At 38.4% G+C, this 15708-nt stretch overlaps 1 protein-coding gene across 1 annotated transcript; it reads left to right on the top strand.

Annotated features, from left to right (window-relative positions):
- Positions 1 to 4666: 4666 nt before the first annotated feature.
- On the top strand, positions 4667 to 15659 carry LOC107653922 (mucin-2-like). The gene is made up of 4 exons (XM_016440787.1): positions 4667 to 5023; positions 7046 to 7145; positions 7308 to 14285; positions 14377 to 15659. Exons 1-3 carry the CDS (start codon positions 4907 to 4909, stop codon positions 14243 to 14245), a joined length of 7155 nt encoding a protein of 2384 aa, XP_016296273.1. The 5' UTR covers positions 4667 to 4906; the 3' UTR covers positions 14246 to 14285; positions 14377 to 15659.
- Positions 15660 to 15708: the final 49 nt, after the last annotated feature.

Below are 15708 nucleotides of genomic sequence, written 5' to 3'. Positions count from 1 at the left end.
ATACATTTTTTATTTCGGTAAAGATTTATTTTAAGTAACATTTTTTAATGGTTTTAGTTAAACATAATAATCCTGCTTATAGTAGTTTGCTTGTTTATTGGATTAACTTCAATAAACAAGCAAAGTTTCTATCCAAACTTGGATTTAATGTGCATGCATTTGGAATGTGATCAAGTCAAAAGGTTATTGAACAGCTTGTAGACCTGTCACTTCCTGCTCTGTGGCAAGTGATGCAAGTTTCCTGTGAGATTTGAGTTCAACAACTTTGGGTTCGGTGGGCTCAGACCACTGACATGTTGTGTTGCTCTCTCCAGTAGATGATCCACGGCATCTGTGCCCCAGCCAATGAGCTAACGGGAATATTTAATCTGCCCTTGATGTGTTTATTTCCTGTTTTGTGTTATCTTGATCTTCAGGCCCAGTAGTAATTCACATTGATTGTCTATATGTTGATAATGTTCTTCATAAAATAAAATTGTGTGAATGGTTGAAGGTGAGGTGTGTCTCTGTGTTTGAGCCCTGCCGCAAACTCATGCTGTTGGTTTAGAGAACTTTACAGAATGACAATCTTGTCATTTGTTGCCCAACTGGGCATTTCAAATGGGTTGTATTTTTGTTTGCTGCAGCAGAAATGGCAAATAATAAGGAGTTCTTAACAAATGTTGTTTTACAATCCAATACAATGCTGAATACAACAACTCTGTTTGATAAATTACATACCATGAGAGATGTAATGCGTCTGTGCGTAAATGCATGAATGTAAACATGAACCTGATACATCATGACGTCACACACCATTGTTTCTCATGATTCTTGTGACTTTGCCAGGTTTGTTATGCCACTGTTTTGTCCTTTTTGGAGCTTGACAGCCTTTGTGTCTACATTTTCTGTATAGAAAAGTGCATCATAAACGTTTACCGTTTAGGAAACTCGTGGTTTCAAAATGACTAGAGGGGGCGCAAAATGATGAACAATCTTTTTAAAGTTGTGTAATATCATGTTAAGTTATGTAATAAACAAAAGGTCGTTTTGGAAATTTTAATTATCCTACTTTCTTGAAAGGTCAAACTTTTCCTCTGAAGGAATGAAAATGTGTTTAGATGAACTCCTTGAGAAATGCGGAACATATGAAAGCCACTGCAGAGTGTTTTATGTAGGGGTTGTTTGTCCCACTCGTGATGTTTGAATTCACAAATTGCCCTCATTTAATCTCAAATTGCATTATGATGAAGGCTGTTCCTCCTCGGAATAACATTTGACCAGTCAGTTGATTTTAATTCACCCTGTGCCCATACTTTCTGCTTTACTGCTTTGGGGCATGAGCTGCCCAAAACGGCTGGAAAAGTCTATATTTTTAACTTTTTAAATACTCCTGAATGTTAGAATGTCACAAAAAGTTTCACTCCCATTGCTCCCGAATTAGTAGACTTTTCTCTTACTGTTGTTACATAATACCTTTTCCATGGCTGTAAATTATTTTAACCCTATATGACTACAGATGTCAACACGAAATCTGCTTTTACAGTTTAACTTAATGTCATGTGCCTTTTAAAGCATGGACATTGGCTGAGGTTCAGACTGATTCTAAATGAGGAGTTTGTGTTTGATGTATCTTCTACAGTAGCTCATGTCCTATACAGTTTTGTATTAAAAGACATTAAGTAAATCTGTAAATTAGTGTAAATAATAATGATAATTATTCATAATTTCTGTCATCCTTGTATTGGTAGTATTTATATCTACTTTATGAAATGTAGACATATTGGTTAAAGGGTTAGTTCACCCAAAAATGAAAACTCTGTCATTAATTACTCACCCTCAAGTCGTCCCATCGTGGTAATATGCGTTGATCGTGGTAATATTCTTGCTGTCTATGGGAGGGTCAGAGAGCTCTCAGATTTCATCAGAAATATCTTAATTTGTGTTCCGAAGATGAACGAAGGTCTTGCAAGTTTGGAAAGACGAGGGTGAGTAATTAATGACAGAATTTTAATTTTTGGGTGAACTATCCCTTTAAGGTTAAACTCAGTTTAGCACACTCTAAAAAATGCTGGGTTAAACACAACCCAGTGCTGGGTAAAATAGGGATAAACCCAGCAATTGGGTTGTTTTGGCCCAGTGGTTGGGTTACTACCCAGAAGGTTGGGTTAAACATTTAACCCAACCGCTGGGTCAAAACAGCCCAATTGCTGGGTTTGTCCATATTTTACCCAGCACTGGGTTGTATTTAACCCAGCATTTTTAGAGTGCACATTACTACACTTAAAATCATTTGGTGTAGAATTTACTTAGAAATAATGATATAATTACAAAGAATGGCAAGTAACACGTTGAATTAAACCTGAAATTTTGTAGTAAGAAAACTGAAATACTGATTTCTTGTAAAACATGCTCCAGTAATCTTTGTTTTATTTACAACTATAACATTTTTTTTTTTTTACAGTATTAGTTACACTAAAAGCAGAGCTTTCAGATGAATTGGTTGCTGGATGCCTTTTAATGTTTATTAAAGTTGAAAAGTTGTTTGGATGCCTTTATTTCATTTTCTCATTTCAATGAATTGCAAATCCTACATCCGTAAATAGTGCTGCATGTGGATTCACAATTAGATTAAGATCAGGGTTTTGGCTGGGCTTTTGTAAGACATTCACCTTCATTGTTCTTGAGCCACACCAAGGTTTATTTTACCTTGTGTTTGGGATTACTGAAAGAACTGTTTCCCAAGTGTTCGTTCCCAGCGTACAGAAAGAGATATCCAATCTCTGCCATTGGAAAGCAGCTCAACACCGTGATGTTTTAACCTTCATACTTCACCAATGGGAAGTCGTTCTGTGAAAGGTGTGTAATATTAGATTTGAGCCACATGTATGTGGCCAAAGTATATGCACACCCCCTTGGTTTGCCTATTCTGTCAGGACAAATCTTAATGCTGTAGCATGTAATACTAGAAAATGATATGCTTTCAGTGTTGTTGAAGCTGTTCCTGCATGGCAATACTGCATGAAGAAATGCTTTGAGGAACTTACTGGCATGTACTTCGTTCAGACCTGAACATCTTCAAGATCAACTAGAACACCAACTGCAAGCCAGACCTCTTTACTGATGCTCTTAAGTCTAAACTGGTGCAAATCCATGAATGTTCCATGTTCAATCAGTGTTTAACCTTTAGTGAAATGCCTTCCCAGAAAAGTTTAACCTTTAACATACAGAGAAAGGTTCATGTATTTTGCATGTTTTTTGAACAGAAAATTACCCTCCTCAAACTTCTGCAACAAAGTTGGAAGCACAGAATTCTCTAGAATGCCATTAATATTCGTCTCACTAGAATTGGTGGAATAGGGAAACCTGTTAATAAGAAATACCTGTTATTATTTAGGGAGTGTCCACATACTTTCCACCATTTCATAACTGATGAACTGGATTTCTGGTTTGATATTTGATTGTTCTAGTTTTCTGTTCTAAATTATTTAATTGGATTTAATATGCTTAAGTGACGTTAAATTACATCATTTGACAGCTTAATAGCTTTAAATACAAATTATATCACAAAATACATTGTTTTGGAGTACAATTAAGTGCTTTCCCTCATAGTCCCATGAGAAGATCTGTACTTCGTTTTTACAACTTTGAAATTAACGTTTGCTTAAAAAAACCTATTATAGTTATTCCACACACAATAGGAGCTATTTTGAGTGCCTTAATGCAATCATTGGCCTGTACATAAACACATGCGATGGATAAAGAAGCATAGGGGGAGAACGGGGCACAAAGTAACACTTTTTGACTTTCTCAAATTGTGTAAATCCACATGGGGTTCAGAGTATAATTTTTTTATCCACAGTAATTTCACACTTGTCTAGTACAAATATGTCGCTTTGTTTCATAATTACAGTGTATACGTTTTTCTTTATTTACCCTCAAAAATTGGAAGTGAAATGTGACAACATGCCCCATAGGTGGGGTACATTGTAACAGCTGAGGGGCACGTTGTTACATCACCATATGACAGCTTAAAATGTTATCTGATCGCATGAAAAAAATATACAAGACAAACTAAAATATGTTGTCAATAAAATAAAATAATTATTTGTTTCAAATAAAATAATGGCGTTTTTTAAGAATTAAAAATAATCTGATTTTGGAGTTTGACAATGAACACATTGCAACCATGCTTGGGACGGCCCACAACGAGCCAAAATGCTTTACGTGTCTTGAAATAATAATTTCTTAACATTAAACATTGACTGTCAGTATTTATTCACCTGTTTCTCATCGTTTATCATTAAAATGTATTAAAGTAAATAGTGTACCGTCTTCTGATAGTTAACGAAGCATTAAAAAATAATCTAAACTGATAAATAACATATTGGAGATTAAAATAATAGCAGATTTGTCTAATTTTAAATGAGTAATAAAAACGGAGATGAAAAATGTACTTAACCCAGAAATATAATTTTACCACGGTCAAATAAATGTTCAGCGATATCTTCAAAAAACTTTTGAATGTTGGTGCACTTTTTTCTCTATATAATGTTGAAATGGTAACTAGTAAATGCTGTAAATTTGGTTATGCTAGCATGTGTGGAAATATTTAAACCACGTGTGTTAACTTACCCCGCGTTACTTTGTGCCCCGCGCTCCCCCTAATCATGGGATGAAAACATTCATTGTAGAGGTTGTCCCTCGGTCATCCCAGGACTCTCTTACTCTTTCCCACTGGTGCGTCGAGGCGTGCCAGTGTGTTCATGTGATGCAGGAAGGATGTGTCCTAAAAGAGTTTGCATCGAGCCAAACTGCATCACTTCTGAGTCTGACACCGCTCAGCACTCGGATATTCCCCCTTTCGTTTTGCAGTTACATCGGGTGAAAGGGAAGAAACCGAAGAGAACGAGAGAAGGATTGTGAAATGGGAGCTACGGCATCATCCGCGCAACGGGACAGCAGATGTGAGGAGGACGCAGCGGCGGAGGAGCTCACTGCAGCGGCGAGCGATGCTCAGGATGACGGCAGTGCTGATGACAAGGTAGAATGCATGAACCAACCTCCTGCTGCAGAGAAATGCTTCACAAAGTTTCAAAGACACGAGCTCTGAATCTAAAGACACACACAGGTTGTAACTCGAAACATAGTGTGCTGCCTCCGTTACGGCATTTTTGAGGTAATGCAGAACATACGATGCTCAAAATGTTGTGTAGACGCTCTTTTCAGCTGAGTAGTTTTGTTTTGTTTCTCTGTCGATCAGGTGTTTATCTTTTAGGATAAGTTAATTAGACATATGTTTACAGAGTAAATGTATAGATTTATAAAATAGTGTGGACTTTGGTGCTTTTGCAAATCTTAGCACATTTGCGAAAAAGTAGAGAGGAAAGTCAGAGAAAGTAGAGTCTTTATTACAGGATAACATTTTCAGATACAGCAGACTAAAGCAATATACTTAACTTTGAAACCATTTTCACTCAGAAATAGCAAGTAAATGTCTTAAATAATATACACAGAAATAGCAAGTAACACATTGGGTTAAACATGACATTTTGAGAAAGACTGAAATAATATTTTGTTGTCAAACTTAATGTTTTAATTACAACTTAAATATTATTTATGTATTTATGTCTAGCAGTTCATTGCTTTTTTAGTAGAAACAACTGATATTCACAAGAGATCTTATTTGTGATTTTTCTTTTATATGAGGAAGCATCTTACCAGATTCTCAGAAGAAGAAAGGTCATATTGTCAAGCATTCTGAAATAAGTTACATTAGGATGAAAGTGTGTTTTGATTGGTGTGGAAAATTTATCAAGAATGTCCATAATGCAATATCCTGACTATCATTTGCAGCTACTTAACTGCAGTAATGAGAGTCAAAAGAAAGAAGATTAGGTGACTTTGTCCTATTTTTATAGGTGTTTGGCCTAAATTCGCTGTATGAACAAAATATGCTTTGGTTCTGGTAGTTCAGATTAGATAGTTTAGTTTAGTTTAATAAGAGAGCACATTATTTGTTTTGAATTAATTATACATATATATATATATATATATATATATATACACACATTTTTTTTTTTTTATTGATCACTGTAGTCTTGTGGTTTGAGAACTGCAGAAGTTGACATATTTCTTGGATGAAGTCACATGTCATCTGCCAAGTATTTCTGTTAATATTGCAGACAGAATAAATTCAATAACACTGATAACTGATGCATCCTCAGTGGCTGGCAAATAATATGGTATCTTTTTTACTTGACTCCAAACTTTAAATTAGAATTAACAGTGTTCCATCACTACTAAACTGCTTCTTATCATGTGGGTTGAATTTCTGGTTTGTCCTTTGATGTTTGTTTGCTTGTTCATCTGAATTATTTTATTGGATTAAATGTGTAGGTTAAGAATTTTAAAATGCAATTTCTTTTCGGTTTTTGAAAAGATGGTTTATTACATATCACAACTCCATCTCCTTTTAGTTTTTGGGTTTGTCAGTTTTTTTGTACTAATGTGTGCACATTAATGGAGGGATATTTGTAGTGCTCTTATTCCCAAAGGAGTGATGGAATTCTCCCTTACTGCACTGGGTGCATCGATTTTCCATGTAAAACTTGATGAGGTCAGCTATGGTTTAACAGGAAGTCTGTGAGATGGCTTTTAGTCAAAGGAGAGCTATTTGATACTCGGGTTCCATAAATATGTTCATTTATTTTGTTTTGTTAGTTATGCCAAGGGCCATCTCCTTCGAACTACATTGTGGTTAGGCACTTAACATTCAGAAAATGTAGTATTGTGATAACTTTTGTAAAAATGTTTGGGGAATTTCTTAACTTGAATCAGACTTCATAGTTGTACTTTTCCGTAGTTTCTATCTTTGGCCTGAGTGAGCAGTGCTGAACATACATGAGACAAACTATAATATGACAAACTCACTGAGATTGTTGCCAGAGATAGCATATAGATAATACGTATAGTTAAGAGCTACAGTGATGTAATGACAAATAATTTATAAAGTATAATTTACTTTGTTAATCACTTCTTAATCTGTCCTGTCTTTTCCATGTAGTTATTACAGAAAAACGGGCAGATCTCCAGTTTGAATGTAAAGACAAGAAACCATGCAGATGAATTAAATGGCAACTTTGAGGAGAAAGTACTTGCAGATGGTATGTAAAACTATATTATTGCTATTAATTTAATTGTTTCCCTTATTGTTTCCAAATGAAATGAGAACAGCACTTTTTTATAGTAGTAAATATAAAATATTTTTTGAGTATACACTTACCTTGGCACTTTTCATTCTCATTTAATTATTTATTTTTTGTCAGTTGGCTCAGGGTTTGTTACTCTGAAAGAAGATGGCACAGAAACAATTGAAGACCTCCAGGAAATGGATGCTCTTCAACCAGTCACGAAGATTGAGAGCACAGAGATGGTTAATGCAGATAGTGTGACTGTGAAGGAGGAAACTGTGGAGGACAACCAAGTGAATGATATCAATAAAGTTGGCTTCAAACAAATCTTCAGATTTGTTGGATTTAAGTTTACCCTAAAAAAAGACACATGTGAAAAGACTGAATCAGATGAAGAAGAAGAAAAAATGACAAGTCCCTCAGAGGACTCCAGTGACACCCAGGAGAACAGTGCAGTGGCAGCAAATGAAAACACACCTGATGAGACTCGAAAAAGTGAGGTGTCTTCCCAGCCTGATGCAGCTGAACCCTCTCAACAAACAGACAATGAAAAAGAGCTGGATCAGGACATAAAGATAGTGGAACATCATGTGGAGGACACACCTGAGAAAGAACTGGAAAAAGAAGGAAGTCCTGAGCCAGAGGCACCGATGTCACCAATGAAGCAATTCTTTACACAAGTACTTTTTGCCAGTTTAAGAAAGAAAAAGGAAGAAGAGGAAATGCAAACCCCAGCTATTATTCCTCTGTCTGAGTATGAAATAATTGAGCCTGAAAGTCTGAAGGAGGTGCATGAGCAACGAGTTGAAATCACAATAGAACATGAGATGCCAGAGATGACTTCACAAGTGTTAGAACAGGACACATCTAATAACTTGGTGCCCAAAATTGCAGCTAAAGTTCCAATTAACACTGGACCAACAGTCATACATGGATTATCAGAAGACTTTGAAGAATTTACAGACTTTGTGAGCAAACATCAGCAACTGAGTGATATTCCAGAAGAAGGCATCAATGAGGAAAGCATTGAAACACCAGTATCATCTGCTGAGTGGACAACACAGGATGACACCTTAGCTGAGGACATTGTGGAGTTGACAGCAGATGCGGTCACTGCCCCAGAACTATCAAGTGAACAATTTATTGGGGATGACACTACTGAAATGGTCTCGGCAGTCTCGCAACTAACCGATTCACCCAGGTCATCTGGGCATGTTACACCAGTGTCAGCTGAATATGGCATACAAACATCAGATGTGATCCTACAGGAAGCTATTCAATCTATCTGCATGACTCCAAGTGTTCAGTCAGTTACTACAAAAGATGAAAGCCAAGAATCTCTGGCCTTGTCATTTTCACCTTATATTGTACAGTCCTCCACAACAGAGGAAACAAAGGTTTTGGTTGCACATAAGAAAACTGAGGCAACAGCAATATGTACAGGCCTAGAATCTCAAGAAATAGAATCTGTTGATGAACATCTTCCTGCACCCTTAGTGGAGGTAATACCTGAAGTAAGTGATGCTGTCCCAACTGAATTAGTCTCTGATAACTTTACAAATGAAACTGAAATTGCAGGACTTTGGACAGATGAGGTCTATGAGGCTGAAATGAAGGAACTAAAGACTGAGTATCAGGAAGTAATTGTAAGTGAAAAGGAATCTGCCACTGAAACTGAGCTAAGTGTAGAGCAAGTTATTCAATTAGTGGCAGAGCCTCTTGTGGGAGAATCAGAGGAGACTGATATGGAGGAACAGAGAGAGGAATGTACAACTGGTATTGAACTCAGACAGGTGATTGAGACAATGCAAAGTGAAGCTGGGCTGGAACAGGTTATGTCAGACTACACCCATGGTCCTGAAACAGAGTGTCCACTGCATTCAGTGTTAGAGGAACCTGTATATAAACAACCAGTAGCTGCTGAACCTGAAAAAGAGCTCACGCTTTCAGATGTTGAATTGTACGTTGCTGAGTATGATCAACCTGCATCCACTGAAGTAGCTGAGTCTTTGACACATGGTGATATAGACAGCAGTCCTGGCACTACCACAAATAAAGAAGTCAAAGAAATAGAAATTAATGCTTCTGCTGTGGAGTGTCTGGAAATCACAGAGACTGATAGTATTATAAGTCCAATTTCAGATCACATACAGGCAGAGAAACTGGAATTAGAAGGGAGTTTAAAATTAGAAGCAGTTGAATCAATACATGTTGATGCCTGTGAAATACAAGTTGACGTAAAAGATGCAGTCTTATTAGCAGGTGATTCAGCGGTGACTGTGGAGAACATCAGTGGGAAAATGGAAGAAAAAGATTATGAAAAAATGGCACAGCAGGACATTAAGGAAATACATGTAGAAGAAGAGACAGGGGATGTTATTGCTTCAGAAGTCGTTAAAAATATTGAGGTTGAAAATATTTCAGAAGCTGGAGATAAATCATTAGCCAGAGAACAGCTGCCAGCCAAGGAGGTGTCTCTTCCAGAACCAGTATTAGTTGAAGAGGCTGAAGAGCTCCATAAAGAAGACATTAAAATACATTTGGATGATAAAGTGGAAGACAGTGCAACTGACAGAACGGATGGGATTTTTGTGAAAGAGGAAGAGGAACATGCAGTGAAGGAAGGGCGACCTCTGACAAACACTGACAGCAATGAAACTCCAACTGATAAACCTCCTGAAATAATTGTTGATGCAGGAAGTGAAATTGGAGACATGGTTTATAAAATAAGAGAACACACAGTTGTTTCTGCACTTTCAAAAGATGTATCTGAGCACACAGAAACACCAGAAGAGCCTGATGCTAGTTCTGAAGTCATACTAAAACCTCTAGAGATAGTATTGCCAAAAGTTGAAGCAAAACCTGTAGCAACAGAAATTGTGGTTTCTCAAACAGAAGACTGGGGTCAAGACACCAAACCAAGTCCAGAACTTCCCAAAGAGAATGCACAACCAGTGCCAACGGAGAATATTAAGACTGGTAAAGTTTTAGAGATGGTTGCCATTATTGAGAACACAACAAAACAATCTGGGAAAGAGAAGCCTATGGTGTCTGAACCAGTAACACAGGTACTTGCAAAATCTAAGCTACAAAAAGCAACAGAACAAGAGGGTGAAGCAATAGGTGGTGACCAGGCCCCAGCAATGACATCGTCAGAAATGAAAGAAACAGCAGTTCCAGAAGAAAAAGATACAATGGCTGTTGCTCCCAAACCAGAACCAGAAGGGTTTGATTCAGGGCCGGCTATGATTGAAGTGCCTACAATCACAGAGCTGGCACAAAATTATACTGCTGCAGAAATAGAGGTTAGTAATATGAGTGAAAAGAAGAATGAAGAAGATGAAAATGCTAGTCTAAAATGTGAACCTCATGAACAGGTAACAGAAATTATACTCTCAAATGAGTTGCAGGTAGACAAGACAGAAATTAAAGATGAAATAACCGCAGTAATGGAAATAACACCCACTGCACAAGAATCACAACTGACCTTTGAAGTTACAGCAAAAATGCCAGAAGTTGCTGTTTCTGAGATACAGTCACAAGTAGTGAGTGAACTCAGGGCTGAGACACTTGAAGTGACAGAACCAAAGGTAGAAATTCCAGTGGCATCAGAAGTGAAAGTAGAGACAGCTGTAGTAACTGAACTGGAAGTGGAGACACCAGTTGTCACCTCAGTGGTTAAAGAACTTGAAGTAGAAACACCAGTGGTTACATCTATGGCAAAAACAACTGATACTCATAATTCTGCTCTTACATCACAAAATCAAAACATAGACTCTGACACAACAGTGTTAACAACAGTGATCAAAGAACAAGTGATGGAGATTCCCACTGTTATTTCTGTGGTAGTGACACCAGCTACACCTTTAGATGAAGTAACGCCAATTGTAACTCTAGGCAACGAGTCAAAAGATGTATCTCCTGTAAAAGACACACCTGTCGAAACACCAAATGTCGAATCAGTGATTGTGAGGACTGCTGTGGCCCCAGTAGTAGAGATACATAATGTGATTCCAGTGGTAGCAACACCAGATATTGGTTCAGTAATAGTAACAGAAGCTGCATCTCCAGTGGTAAGTACAGGAACAGTGACTACTACACTAGCAGAAGCACCAGTTGTGAGCACAGTTGTAGAAACACCTGTTTTTTCTGTCACAGCAGTAAAATCAACTCCAGCTGCAGTAGAGAAAACAGTTGTGTCCCCTGTAGTAGAGATCCCAGCCACAGTAACATCTGTTGTGGAGACTCCAGCTGTTGTTTCAATTGAAGAGACTGTACCTCCAGAAGAGGTTACACTAGATGTGACCTCATTTGCAGAAACACCTGTGAGACAAGTAATTGAAACTCCCATTGTCTCCATCACATCAGTAAAACCAACTGTAGCTGAAGTGGCAAAGACACCAGACACTGCTATGATTTCAGTGACAGTGGCAGAAGCTGTATCTCCTGTAGTAGTTACATCAGCTGGAACTCCAATAGCATCAGAAACAGTTATGATCCCAGAAGTAAAAACCTCAGTAGTAACTTCAGCTGCTGAGACATCACTTGTGACACCAGTGGAAGAAACACCAGCTCAGATTTCAGTAATTGCAACACATGCAGCACCTCCAGTTACACCAGCAGCAACTGCAGCATCAGAAACATCAGCTGTGATCCCAGCTGTAGAAACTGCTGTTGTTACAGTTCCAGTTGCAGTGGTTGAGACACCAGTTGTGACCCAAGTAGTACAGACACCAGGTCAGGTTTCAGTGATGGTAACAGAGACTGTCCCTCCGGTAGTTGTTTCAGAAGAGACTGCAGCAATAGAAACACCTGTTGAGTTCCCAGTATTACAAACTCCTGTTGTAAATTCAGCTTCAGCTGCAGTGGTTGAGACACCAGTTGTGACCCCAGTGGTACAGACACCAGGTAAGGTTTCAGTGATGGTAACAGAGCCTGCACCTCCAGTAGTTGTATCAGTGGTGACTGCAGCAGTAGAGGCACCTGTTGTAATGCCAGTAGTAGAAACTCCTGTTGTAAAGTCAACTCCAGTTGCAGTGGTTAAGACACCAGTTGTGACCCCAGTGGTACAGACACCAGGTCAGGTTTCAGAGATGGTAACAGAGACTGCACCTCCAGTATTTGTTTCAGCAGTGGGTGCAACAGTAGAAACACCTGTTATGATCCCAGTAGTAGAAGCGCCAGTTGTAAAGTCAACTGCAGTTGCAGTGGTTGAGACACCAGCTGTGACCCCAATGGTACAGACACCAGGTCAGGTTTCAGAGATAGTAACAGAGACTGCACCTCCAGTAGTTGTTTCAGCAGTGGGTGCAACAGTAGAAACACCTGTTATGATCCCAGTAGTAGAAGCGCCAGTTGTAAAGTCAACTGCAGTTGCAGTGGTTGAGACACCAGCTGTGACCCCAATGGTACAGACACCAGGTCAGGTTTCAGAGATAGTAACAGAGACTGCACCTCCAGTAGTTGTTTCAGCAGTGGGTGCAACAGTAGAAACACCTGTTATGATCCCAGTAGTAGAAGCGCCAGTTGTAAAGTCAACTGCAGTTGCAGTGGTTGAGACACCAGCTGTGACCCCAATGGTACAGACACCAGGTCAGGTTTCAGAGATAGTAACAGAGACTGCACCTCCAGTAGTTGTTTCAGCAGTGGGTGCAACAGTAGAAACACCTGTTATGATCCCAGTAGTAGAAGCGCCAGTTGTAAAGTCAACTGCAGTTGCAGTGGTTGAGACACCAGTTGTGACCCCAGTGGCACAGACACCAGGTCAGGTTTCAGAGATGGTAACAGACACTACACCTCCAGTAGTTGTTTCAGCAGTAACTGCAACAGTAGAAACACCTGTTATGATCCCAGTAGTAGAAGCGCCAGTTGTAAAGTCAACTGCAGTTGCAGTGGTTGAGACACCAGCTGTGACCCCAATGGTACAGACACCAGGTCAGGTTTCAGAGATAGTAACAGAGACTGCACCTCCAGTAGTTGTTTCAGCAGTGGGTGCAACAGTAGAAACACCTGTTATGATCCCAGTAGTAGAAAGTCCAGTAGTAAAGCCAGCTCCAGTTGCAGTGGTTGAGACACCAGTTTTGACTCCAGTGGCACAGACACCATGTCAGGTTTTAGTGGCAGTACCAGAAGCTACTCCTCCAATAGTTGTTTCAGCAGTGACTGCAGCAGCAGAAACACCTGTTGTGATCCCAGTAGTGGAAACTCCAACTCCAGTTGTAGAGGCAGAGACACCAGTTGTAACGCCAGTGATGATGACACCAACTGTGACTCCAGTAGCGGAAAGGTCAGTTGTGAGCCTAGTACTAGAAACTACCACAGAAGCACCAACTGCAATTGCAATGGCAGAGAGACCTGTTATGATCCCAGTGGTACAGACACCAGCTCTAGTTTCAGTGATTGCAAAAGAGGCTGCACCTCCAGTAGTTCTACCAGCAATGACTGCAGGAGTAGAAGTAAAGCCACCAGTGGTAGAGACACCATTTTCATTACCAGAAGTGCCTGCTGCAATCCCAGCAGTACAAACACCAGTTACAGAGCAGGTAGCACAGACACCGACGACACCAGCCATGCTCTTGGTAAAGGCAACATCAGTTGTAACTGGGATGGAGGCACCCACTGTGACTACATTAGAAAAGGCACGGCAGAAGACACCAGTAGCAGAGACACCTACTTTATCCCCTGTGATGATGGCACCAGCTATTGCCGCAGTTGTAGTAGCAACAGCGCCACCTGTTGCTACACCAGAAGTAAAGAAAGCAATGTTGCAGGTAGTTGAACAGGAGAAAAAGGAAGCAAAGTCAGAGGCTTCAGTTGTGTCTAAAGATGTTCAACCACCATTTGTGGCTGCGAAAGAGGTAAAGACATCAGTTTTAACTCAAGAGTGTATATCAGATGAAGAAAATGGGAAGGCTTCCTTGCGGCATACTTCAACAGAACCTCAGTCAGAGGTAGAGGAGGATGTGTGGGAGGATGCTGTAGATAATATTGGAGATTCCCCATGTCAGGTGACACACACAGAGGATGCACCCCAAGATACTGCTGCTAAACAAACATCTGATGCTGCAATTTGATAGTGGCATGCTAAACCAGATGAAAGATTTGAATGAGTTGGTAAGTCATTTTATTACATTGCATTCAGTTATCAGTCATTTTTGATGTCGGATTTAAAAAAAAAATCATAACACTGATTCTATAATTTCAGGTGCAAGTTTAACAAGGAAAATTCAGAACATTTTACACCTGGAAGAGGCTGTGCTCAGCACATAATCAGCTGGGATTCACATTTCTGACAACAAAGAAATGACCAAACCACTGAGAAGTAAAATTGCATCATTAAAGTTCCCTTAAGCAAAAGTGAAACCAAAAACAGTAGTTATTCAGTGGAGTGGCTGTTTTTTGATCATTAACAACATTTTTACATTTTACTTTGATGCAGAAAATATTTCAACATATAAAACCCTTCAAAAGCAGCTATTTTGTCATATTTTTACTGAGGATTTTTGTCAATGAATTTTTTTTATCATTATTCAGACATTAGCATAAGCTTATGCCACATTATATCATGCTGTTACATATCTAACAAAAACAAAAAACAAACATTTGTACACATGCATTATATCTTGACCATTTGGCATATTTAGCATAAGAAAATTATTGTCATTGTAGAATGTGCAATTCCTGGTATTTAAAGATATTTACTAAATCAAGGTTAATTTCATTTTGAACCATCATATACCTCTTGATATGCATCTAGGATACATTTATTTTATACTCTAAATACGATGTACATTTTACCAAAGCTGTAATGAGCAAATCACAATCATGCTCTATCAAAGAGAGATTTAGACAGTATTCAGTCAGATATAGTCAATGACTGAAAATGACAGATTGTTTAATTTGTTTTACAAAGAACAGTCAAAATCTTATCAAACTCATTATTTATTTTTGTTGCCATGTCATTGTTATGAATATTTTTATTTGTAATTTACAATTTTAATTTACAGAAACACCCAATCTTAGAAAATATTTGTGGCTATATTTTTGGCATGAAAATTGAAGCATGCAATCTAATGTTGCAACTACTGACTTTTCCCCATGTAAGTTTTTTTTTTTTCCCCAGAGAAGCACTTAACATATATAAATGTTCCATGAGTATCAAATGAGTATCAAAACACTCTGTACTGCATATGATCATTACACAGTTGAGCATTTTTAATATTGTACAACCTGCCTTGCCTGTATTACGGAGGTTTGCGGCTGGCCTGATACAATAAGCCATGACATGATTGAAAACAAATTTTTTACTTATTCTAATATATTGCTAAGTGTCCGAAACCACATGTACAGACTGTTTGATTATACAGACTATGCATCTTTGAAGAAATTGCAATATTAACAATCAACTAAATACAAGAGTGTATTGTTATTCCTGGATTTTGCGACATTTGAAAATGTATGGTTTAATACAAATGATCATTTTAAGTTTTATTTAAATAACGAAACGTTACCAATTTTGGACTTGTAATTTATGAAA

This window comes from Sinocyclocheilus anshuiensis, unplaced genomic scaffold (genome assembly GCF_001515605.1).
Source record: "Sinocyclocheilus anshuiensis isolate Anshui unplaced genomic scaffold, SAMN03320099.WGS_v1.1 scaffold1561, whole genome shotgun sequence".
In the NCBI taxonomy this organism is placed as follows: domain Eukaryota; kingdom Metazoa; phylum Chordata; class Actinopteri; order Cypriniformes; family Cyprinidae; genus Sinocyclocheilus; species Sinocyclocheilus anshuiensis.
Note: the sequence above shows the minus strand (reverse complement) of the source record. Positions and strands in the feature narration are given on the sequence as shown.